The 10,932-nt window shown below is 40.2% G+C and overlaps 2 protein-coding genes across 2 annotated transcripts; both read left to right on the top strand.

Annotated features, from left to right (window-relative positions):
• The first annotated feature begins 447 nt into the window (after nt 1-447).
• katnbl1 (katanin p80 subunit B-like 1) lies at nt 448-6,654 on the top strand. Its single transcript, XM_061813130.1, has 10 exons — nt 448-715; nt 1,178-1,243; nt 1,410-1,447; nt 1,589-1,868; nt 1,947-2,062; nt 2,137-2,187; nt 3,238-3,327; nt 4,992-5,093; nt 5,438-5,531; nt 6,090-6,654. The coding sequence occupies exons 2-10, from the start codon at nt 1,235-1,237 to the stop codon at nt 6,120-6,122; spliced, it is 813 nt and encodes a 270-aa protein (XP_061669114.1). The 5' UTR covers nt 448-715; nt 1,178-1,234; the 3' UTR covers nt 6,123-6,654.
• A 166-nt stretch (nt 6,655-6,820) lies between these two features.
• Nucleotides 6,821-9,830, top strand: emc7b (ER membrane protein complex subunit 7b). The gene is made up of 5 exons (XM_061812306.1): nt 6,821-7,173; nt 7,909-8,028; nt 8,111-8,249; nt 8,724-8,804; nt 9,253-9,830. Exons 1-5 carry the CDS (start codon nt 6,950-6,952, stop codon nt 9,400-9,402), a joined length of 714 nt encoding a protein of 237 aa, XP_061668290.1. The 5' UTR covers nt 6,821-6,949; the 3' UTR covers nt 9,403-9,830.
• Nucleotides 9,831-10,932: the final 1,102 nt, after the last annotated feature.

Here is a 10,932-nt window from a genome sequence, read left to right on the forward strand (position 1 = left end):
TCTAAAAACTTGCATGGTAGGTAAATTGAAGACTCTATATTACCCTTGGGTGTAATTTTGAGTGTGAATGCTTGTTTGTTTCTGTGTTCCCTGCGATTGGCTAACAACCAGTTCAGGTTGTACCCACCTCCTGCCCGAAGATAGCTGCGGTAGGCTCCTCCTCTCCCGCGACCCTTGTGAGGCTAAGCAGCTCAGAAAAAGGATGGATGGTTATCTATTTGTGTGGGTATTATTGGCAGCATATGCTTTGGCATTGAGAAAACAGCGATCTGCATGAAAATCGGTTTAGGAATGAGCAAGTAACGACTTTGATTCCGTGTACATGCGTTGCTTTCTATGAGAACGTCAATCTTTCCAACATGGCCGCTAAACCAGTATATTTGTTTACCTAGTTTTGTCATTGTCATTTGTATTTCTATGACAGTGGATTGACGTTTCTCCAGATGCCCAGTAGCGGTCGCCAAAAGTCCAAATTCGTCTGCCAAAATCAATCCCACAATCCCCACACAGCAGCTGTGGTTCCATTTGAATGGTGCAAAAACTTCTGAAACGCCAGCGAACGCTCAACAAGAGTTGGCCTAGTACAGTGTGATCAGTTTTTCCACGTATTGGATCTATACACCCGAAGGGAATACATGTCACTTGAAAAGATGCCTTGGTTGGTATTCAAATGCGGTGTTTGAATCTCGCTAGTGGCTTGGAAGTGATGTTATAGGTAAGTTTGAAAGGCTAAGCGGCTAGTTTGCTCACAGCTAGCAGCCTAGCCGAGTTGTGTATGTTGTTTGGCTAAGCTACATGCTAACAGCTGCAGGTGGCTAGCTGTACTTAAGTTCGCTAAGGCGTCGAGACCTTACGAAAATGGGGTGTTGTAATTGGCATTTTAAATATGTTTCGCCGTGTTGTTGATATTCGTAGGGTTGGGAAAAACATGGTATGGTAAAGACGACATTTGTTCCGCTAGTCAAGCTAATGCTTAAAATAGTACCTTACTAGCATCAAACCAGTTGTTTGCGTTTAGTGTGTTATTGTTTCCCTTTCAAAATTAGAATAGTTATAACTTAAATTGACCAAACATTATATTTTTATATGACAGGTTTCCCTCCATTGTTTTCCCCTTTATTGTTTACCTAAATCGTGACAAATGATGTGCTTTTCTATCAACCGCAATTCTCTTAAGGTCAAAAAGGAAACGTCTAATGGCCTCTTGTGATCTCGCCTGCATCTTTCAAAGACAATGAAGCAGGTATGGAGCGTGCCCGCTTATAGCATAGTAGCATGCCTTATTGTGTCAATAGTGTGTGGTTGTTTAGAAATTCCTCGTGACAGTGAAATAGTGCATTGTAGTGCAGTGGTATTGTTGTGATAGAGACGTGGCCGTAGTGGCCTCATCCCCTATCCTTCTGTTTTAGGTGGATATTAGAAATAAGGACGAATTAGATAAGGAAAGGTGAGTCTCTGATCCATGGTCATAGGGATGTGTCACAGTTAACCTCCTTTAGTCACTGGACCTATAACACACCCTTTCACAGTCTTGTATTGAATTATAGTTAAATAAAGTCACCTTCAACATGTTTTCCCCTATTAACAGATTCCCAGCGCATTACAAAGTACACAGTCCAGGCAAGGAAAAGAGGTCCTCACTTTGCAGGAGGAAGAGTTCTCGCTCCCTGGAGGTGGGCTTAAAGCTGCACCGTAAAACATCCGATGTTGGTCGGGCCCGTAACCCCGGCATGGCCAACAAAGAAAACGAGGTGACATGCTTGGATGTGCGGGGCAATCACTCCAAAGATAACTGCAGGCCCGCTCTGAATGCTGCAGAGGCCTCGAAGATGGCAGGGCCCAAGTCCAAGTACAGTGACTTTACTGAGGTCAGAATACCCAGTGAAGCTTCAATTTGAAACATTGGTCTACTTCTCTGACACCTTTTCTTCATTGTTTTCCCATAGCTATCAAAGGATCACGAAGCAGTGTCTCACATCCTATTTGGAAGGAATCTACGACTTAAAGTGGCCCTAACACTATGGCGAAGAAATGCCATTGAATTAGTGGCTTATCTAATTATGTACAACATTTTCTATTTGTACTTCATTGTCACTTTTGATGTCAGTTGATATATTAATTCTCTGTAATCCACAGAATTCAAGACACAGGAGTGCTGCTTGACCTCTTACCTGTCATAACAAACGAGTGAGTCTATTTTGATTTGATTTGTAATTATGCTTTGCAATTAAATCACTTAGGTATGAGAGACTGGACAACTCCATTTAATAGAATTTCATTTAATTAATGTAACATAGGTGGAATAGTGGGTCAGCTGGTAAACCGTTGGCCTCACAGTTCTGAGGATCTGGGTTCGATCCTGGCCCCGCCTGTGTGGAGTTTGCATGTTCTCCCCGTGCCCTGCGTGGGTTTTTTCTGGGCATTCTGGTTTCCTCCCACATCCTAAAAACATGCAACATTAATTGGGGACTCTAAATTGCCCCTAGGTGTGATTGTGAGTGTGCCCTGCGATTGGCTGGCAACCAGTTCAGGGTGTACCCCGCCTCCTACCCGTTGACAGCTGGGATAGGCTCCAGCACTCGTGAGAATAAGCGGTGAAGAAAATGGATGGAATAAAACATTGACTTTAGAGCATAGTTATTCTATACTGCCACTAAAACAAGTTGAAAAGGTGTATTGAATAATATATAACAAAGCTTCATTTAATAAGACCTTGGTACCTTTGAATTATTTTGTGACTTTATCACTTTTCAAATGTCTAAGGCAATGGCTAAAACTGATATTTTTCAACAAGTCTCTATCATTTGAAAATTGATCACATGCTTGACCCCAATTTTTGATCACATGATCAGATTAGGACTTCCCTCGTTACATGTGAACGTGCTTTATGACTGTTGTGATGTTGTTGACATAAATGTTAAGTGTACAGCATTTGTAATTTTGATGACTGCTAATAATGTTAATGGCCATTTATATTTTCTAATTATAACATACAATAGCTACACAAGCAGCATGTTTCAAAAAGAAGTACAAATTGCTGCTTTTTATGAATAAATTAATATAAAACACAATTGAAGTTAACATCTTGCGTGGTATCCACGACCATTTCTTTTTGGCTTGGCCCCTTTGAAAAAATACCTGCTTACGCCTGATCTAAACACCTCATGAAAAGTCAGTTCTCATATTCTGCAATCAACTTGCTTGTTATTTATTTTTGTTTGTTTTTGGTTTTCCCAGCCTTCAATCTGAATCATCGTGTTTTTCACCTGGATGCTGTGTTGACCTCATACCCCAAGTCAAAGTGATCCTCGCCAGTAAATATGAAGAGTAAGTGTCCCCCTATATCTACCGTAATTTCTCAAATAATGCACAAATTTTTCCAAAAATATTTTCAAAAAGATAATAAAGCGCATTATATTTAGGTATGGATGAAAAATTTAAAAATACAATCACATTGTATAGTTGTATACAGATACAGAGAGTGGTTAAAGAAAAAAAGGTATACAGATACATTTCGATATGATATTCGATGTCTTATGTTACGCATTTATGTTTATTACGGTGATGTGCGCCCCCAACCTGAACTCTATGACCTCCTCGGGGAGCTTGCGTTTTACGATTGTTAGTGTAGCATGTTTGTTGGTACTGCACCAAAGATCAGAAACGACTGCCTGTGAGTTTCTTTTCACTTAAACCAAGTCAAAAAATGTCGATTACAAAGGCTAGTTGTGCAGCTACTTTTAAAAGAAAAGTCGTCACTTGTGCCGATGACGCCACCAACCCGGAAGTAGCGCCGCAGTCCGAAACAATGTTAGCTCGCCTCAATGGCTTCAGGTGGGTATCAAAACAGCGTTTGGCTCAAACTCGGTAATACAAGCGTCATGGACACATTTAAAAAAAAAAAAAAAAAAAAAAAAAAAAAAACGGAACAGCGCACACAATTTAAATGTTTGCTTTTTTAATTTTTTTTAAATTTTATTATTATTTTTTTTTAATGTGCCCATTACTCTCGTCACTACGTAGTCTGAGCTCACGTTGTTTTGATAGCCACCTGACGCCCTCGGAAAGCTATGGCGTCAGGTGGGCGAGTGGCTGCGCTGAGGAACCATAACTCTTTTGAGATTCAAAAAATGATTCCCCACAAACGCCATGGGATGACACAGAGGATGACATGCTGTGGGAGCAAAATAGGATCACTGTTCATGAATTCAGGAGGCACCAGAACTGGACCAAGTCACCAAAGCGACAATGGATATTTTTCAGATTGGAGATCAGCCAGATGTAGCTTTTGAAGTCTTGGCCAAGGATGTGTAATGTAGAGGATAAACTGCACTATGCACAAATATTTAATGCAAAAAATGTCAATAGTCAAACAGTGTTAATTATTTATTTAAGACTGTAATATGTTATCAACAGTATTAATAAAATGTTATGCCATCATTGAGCATTTATTTTAGTTGGTTGAGGGATTCTGTTCTGACAATTACAGGAACAAGGACAAGCGTGTCCTGTGGCCTGTCCCGAGATTATATTACGGCTACATCAGCACATGCAGAATGATTATTATTATTAATGATTCTCATACGGACAGTTGTTTGAAAAAAAAAAAAAAAGTACAAACCTAACAAAATATAAATGCAGATAATTCCCAATATTTTGAGCATATGGGTAGCAGTAAATTGGTGGTGCGCATTGTACATAAGTATAAGGGTTTTTCCAGCTTTTTGGGGGTAAACTTGGGGGATGCGCATTATACTTCAGGACGCATTGTACGCGAGAAATTATGGTATGTAAGTGGTCAGACTTACTTAATTAGTTACAGTAACTATCGGCTTAAAAGATCCATTTCCACTCACTCAATTTAAATTAGCTGACCTACTGAAGCAGCTCAACTCTGCTCCCTCTACTGTTGTACATTCTTCCCCTGAAATCACAGGTCATCTTTTATAATTGACATTTCTGTATTTATTTATTTTTTTGTCCTTTGTTAGACACATTATTGTGGCTTTACACTGGGTTCAGGCTGTCATTAGGAAATGGTGGCCAGACCTTTCCAGGAGAGAGAAAAGACTGCAGGACAGTTTGGACAACAGGTGGGACCTACATATAGTTCTGGATGTCACAGACAGATGCTAGTCTTGAATAGCTCTCAAAGCAGCTTTGTATGCTGCTTTTTACCGATTAGAAATACTGATCATCATCAAAATTCAATGCTTTAAAGGAAATATTTTTGCAATATGCTAATGTCGGATGGTTCTGTAAAAGTACAGGCCCTTTTCACTCGCTTCATAGTGTAACAACTGGACATGCTAGATAAGACCAGCATGTGATTACATTGCTACTGTAGAAGATTAAGCTTTCTTCTAGGGAAAAAGGCCAAACTCAACACTTCCGTGTGGGTGAATTGAGTTTTTGTTCTTCTTCCTTCCTACTACAGGAACTTTGCAGTCTTGAATCATCGTCTAAGGGATTTGTGGAAGGATGGAGCCAAGCTATGTCTGGTTTCAGGTTCGACTGGAGACCTCGCAAAGGTGAGAACAAAGGATTGTGTATGTTTAGGTGTTGACCAAAATGTTAGTTGGCATTTATCGGACCCAGTAAAGCTGTTAATCTTGTTTAGATGCTCAATTTCCACCTGAGTGATTTATCCTGCTGTGCTCATAGCTTTCTTAACATTAGCATAACATTGAAACTTAAAATATTTAGTTCGTTCAACATAAATGCATTATAAAAACTCACATCTTGTTGCTCCAGGATGAGCATAGTCTACCAGCTGCTATTAAGCCAACACCAACTAACCATGTTAGTTAACGTTAATTAGGGTTTCAAGTCTGGGTGTGGGTTTTAGTGTCTTTACCTGGTAGAGACCCTAATAGTGGTACCGCGCCTCTTCCCTCCATCCCTATTCCATTCCATCGTTGTGCACCTTTCTTCCTCAAGTTAATTTATGTATATGCATATTTTTGGCCTGCCCTGTGTTTTAATTACTCTACCAGCTGTTTTATTTGTGTTTATGGCGTGTATTTAATAACATTCATTCATTCAGTCTGACATTTGAGGTAATGCTGTCCCCTGTCTCAATGTTGCAGGCCGTTGAGGCGTACGTCCTTCAACTGCCCTGACTGTTATCCATGTAGCACGCCGAGGATGTTACCACTACTGCCAGATCATGGCTGTATTTTTGTATGGATGTTGACATCCAACATATGGACTGGATCATGGTTTTGTTCCTTAAAACCTCTTCACTGAAAACAAATTTGACACTTCAAAACAACTCGTTATTGCTTGAGACCCTTACGCAGGGCTGGGAGCACAATTCTGCAGAGGAAGCACAGGGAGTGACTGCTTCACATTGAAGTGGACCGTCTGAAAAAAGGGGGACATGACGTGGACCTCCATGAGACCGGATATATGTTGCCCTATGTAGTACCAGCCAAGCTAGTTTTCTCTCACTACAGCGCTTGTGGCCACAGAATGCAAACGGAGTTGGATTCATGTTATAAATGCTTATAAATTCTTTGGAATCAGGAACTTGAATTTGCATGAGTCTTAAGTTATGAGTGTGCATCTTATGTCCTCTATGTTGTGTCATTTGAACTTTATGTCAAGACAAGTTATTCTTTTAATCTTTTAAATAAATTTGATAAAGACCTCTTCCCCTCCCCCCTTTACTTTTAATGTGGTTGCAGTTTTCAGGGCTATGGCGCCTTTCCAAAAGGGGGAAAAAAAATACAAAACAAAAATTTTAAATCTAATATCCTTAAAAATTACCATCATGATTTAATAGGAAATTCGTGTGTCTGTCGTGGGAACAATAAAGGTTACCATTTTGAAGTGACGTCACGGTTCGGGCGCACAGTTGATGTGCGGCGTCTGCCTCAGCTGAACGACGATTACATGTTGACGCGCTTACTTTTTTAATTTAATTTTGACAACTACAATATCCAGGATGGGGAAAATACCGCTCTTGTGGCTTTCAGTTCAGGCTATTCTCGTCGTAGCTTCGTGTTTCACTGATGTTGAAACCGGGCCTGGCGCAGGTGTATCGACACAGACTACCACAGATCGGTTTAAAATCGAGGGAAGGGCCATCGTTCCAGGTGTAAAAACACAAGATTGGGTCTCCACAGCACGAGTTCTTGTAGACGGTGAAGACTACGTGGGCTTTTTGAGGTAAGAAAAAATAATAACCCAAACATTAAAGCTACACAGGCTAATGAATTAACCATGCAAAGTAGCATTAGCTTGCTAGCTAGTTTGCATCTAGCAAATGTGTTTACCCAGAACCTCATTGATGACTGGTCCTCTCAGATTTGGTCAGTTTGTTGCAAATAACATTTTAACTCAACCGTCATTATCGAAACACAATTTTACAACATGAAACGCCGTTTACGTTGTGGCGAGGTTAGCCCCTTGCAGTGCCCTGACAGCTAATAGCTAATACAATAAGAAGCCAAACAACAGCGAGTCGTCTGACTTTGGATGAAACAAGTACGTTTCTATCATATAAATGTAGCTAAACTGTTTTGACACTGATGAGAAAAGTCTCAATACCTACTTTGGGTATCATTTTATTCACCTCCGAGCTAATAGATACTCCCCTTAAATTGACGTAAATCGACAATGTGTTTTGTGATGCATCTTTGTCAAAAATGCTAGTAATGGTATTGTTAAGGTCAGAAGACATTAACGCATGCTGAAAAATTATTCACACCATACTGTAAGTTGAGTGGTGGCCGGTTCAGGATGCCCTTAGTGCTTGTCGCCCAGAGTAAACTCCAGACACAGGCTCCAGCTCATCGGTGACCTTTATGAGGACAAGCACTAGAGAAAATGGATGGACAGATAGATGAACGAGGTGATCTGTAATGTCAATGAATGATACTGAAAGTTGTTTTACACTTGTAGAACTGATGGCAGCTTTGCAGTTAACGATGTCCCATCCGGGTCTTACGTCGTCGAAATTGTCACTCCGGGATACAGATTTGAGCCTGTGCGTGTTGATATTACATCCAAGGGGAAAATGAGGTAAGTGCTTCTCTTGAAACCATTTAGGTTGAGTTAAATGTGCTCCTTTCCTTCTCACTCCCATTACTCTGCTTTTTTTCAGAGCGCGTCTTGTGAACTACATTAAGACTTCCGAAGTAATCCGACAACCATATCCTCTCCAAGTAAGGGCGAGTGGGATTCACAGCTACTTCATGAAAAGGGAAACCTGGGGATGGACTGATTTCCTCATGAACCCAATGGTAAAATATTAAGTCATGGTTAACAATTACACTTTACCCCGTTTTGGTCATTTTGGTTTTTATTGATCAGGTCCAGTTAATTATGTCATAAATCGGCTCTGCAACTCCGCAAACTCTGGACAACACCTGTCCTTATAGCCTGGACAGTGAGAAAGTTAGAGTAAGCGTGTCATTACAACAGTTTCTTAATAGCCGCAAGTATAAAAACAAGTGATTTCACTTAGTTGTTGAGCAAAAGCAAAACACTTGATTTTAACGTTGATAATGTTAAAGGTGGTTTCTTATTACTTGGACTCATGGTTTGTACAGTTTTAAAGGAATACACGCTTTTTTTTTGGGGGGGGGGGGGGGAGGCAGAAACTTTCACATTCAAGCTGTAATAGCCTGTGTGTCCTGATGGGGGAGTTCTGGTGGTAGACTACCTTATGCTTCTTGCTCCAATATATGAATTCTCTGACTTTGTTGCCCATAAAGGTTATGATGATGGTGCTGCCACTCCTCATTATTGTTCTACTACCCAAAGTGGTCAACACTAATGATCCAGAAATGAGAAAGGTAAGACAATCCTGAACTAAGAATCTGGGAGGATTTCAGTAATATGGTTATTCATTGAATTGAATGTTTGAATGAAACTCAGTGAGCACTACTCGGGTTTGATCAGAATAATCTATTAGTTAATGAGGCCATTTTACTACTTTACAGTGACATTTTAAAGCTTGGAGTTAATTAATTGGTAAAATTGGTAATTGGCAGTGAATTAAAGCGATAGTGTGCTTTATTTATGAAAACAATGAAAAGCTACAGAAAACACAATTATAGTACAAAAAATATATATTTGTGATGTCAGTGAATGGCTTCAATAGTGAAAGCTAAAAGACTTCAGTGGACTAAAATGATCTGTTCTTAAATTTGCAAATCAATTTACAAGCTGATTCCAAGAGGTTTGTCTCATCTTACTAAGGTAAGCTATGTAGTCAACCCGTTTTCTTACTTGACATCACAGGAAATGGAGCAGTCCATGAATATGCTGAATCCCAACCCTGAGCTCCCAGATGTGTCCGAGCTCATGACCAAGCTGTTTTCTGGCTCCAAGGGTTCCAGTAAAGCAGGCGGCAGCAGCAAAGGCACCAGGCCGGCTGTCAAGAGGAGGTAGTACGCGTACCTCATGCGCCAGAAAAAGCACGTCAAGTCATGGATGCAGGATCTTTAAGTGTCTTTTTTTTTCCCCCCCTTTCATGGGTATGTTGTACAGTTCTCTTTATGAACAAATGCAAAGTATTTAGAATTTACAAATGCATGTTTTTGTTTATAAAGTTCTAACAGAAATACTCGCACAAGCAATTTTTCTTTGTTCGCTGCAACTATGTGATTCTAATCCATAGCAATCGTTTCTCTGCTTCTCCTTTCTTGTGCTTTGCTGCTAATTCCACTACCTGAAAGACATCTTTACATATTGAGTTTTTTTTTCTCGTTAATGACTGTGAATACAATTTAATTGAATTAATTTTAAGACTGATGTTAAGATATAATTTAAAAGCCTGAATAAATAAATTACGGTTTATTAAACCAACGTTGTAAAGACTCTACTGCTTTACTTAATTTTGTGTAAAACAAAAGGGTATTCACTTGAAACAAAGACCATTTTGGCTTCTCAAACTAAATTATTTTTGTAGTTTTGTTTTTTTCTTCAGTTTTCAAAAGAGGCTACATGCGCTGGCCAAATCAAATATAATTTAGTTACTTGAGAACTATAACTTGAAAAATTCAAGTGGACCGAAACTCACTGTGATCTACATTTTGTAAACCTGGATATTACAATTAAATTTTATAGAATCTTTCTAGGCGGCACGGTGGAGCGGCTGGAAAGCAGTGGCCTCACAGTTGTGAGGTCCCGGGTTCAATCCCAGACCTGCCTGTGTGGAGTTTGCATATTGTCCCCGTGCCTGCATTGGTTTTGTCTGGGTTTTCCGGTTTCTCCCTGCATCCTAAAAACATGCAACATTAATTGGACACTCTAAATAGCCCCAAGGGGTGATTATGAGTGCAACTGTTTGTCTCCAAGTGGCCTGCAATTGGCTGGTAACCAGTTCAGGATGTACCCCGCCTCCTGCCCGTTGACAGCTGGGATAGGCTCTAGCACTCCTTGTGACCCTTGTGAGGATAAGCGGTTAAGAAAATGCTTGACTGGATGGATGGAAAATTTCTCTATGTGCCTAATATTCTGGTTATATTGTTTAGCTACAGGCAATGTGCTACCCTAGTGGTTAGCATGTCTCATTCTTGTTCTGAGGTTCAGGTTACAAATCTCAATTTAGCTGTCTTAACTTTAATCGGTTTACAATGTGTAAAAACCTATATGCACATTATCTACCATAAACAACAGGATACTCATGAGGTGCATCATTGTAGTTGACTACCATGAATTTCTGTTCAAGTTACACTTCCATCCATCCATTTTCTTGGCCCCTTATCCTCACAAGGGTCGCAAGGAGTGAGGAGCCTATCCCAGCTGTCAACGGGCAGGAGGCGGTGTACACCCTGAACTGGTTGCCAGCCAATCGCAGGGCACAAAGAGACAAACAGTTGCCCTCACAATCACACCTAGTGTTCAATTTCAGGTGTCCAATTAATGTTCCAAAGTTTTGGGATGTGGGAGAAACCGGAGTGCCTGGAGAAAACCCAC

This window comes from Syngnathoides biaculeatus, chromosome 23 (genome assembly GCF_019802595.1).
Source record: "Syngnathoides biaculeatus isolate LvHL_M chromosome 23, ASM1980259v1, whole genome shotgun sequence".
Classification (NCBI taxonomy): Eukaryota; Metazoa; Chordata; class Actinopteri; order Syngnathiformes; family Syngnathidae; genus Syngnathoides; species Syngnathoides biaculeatus.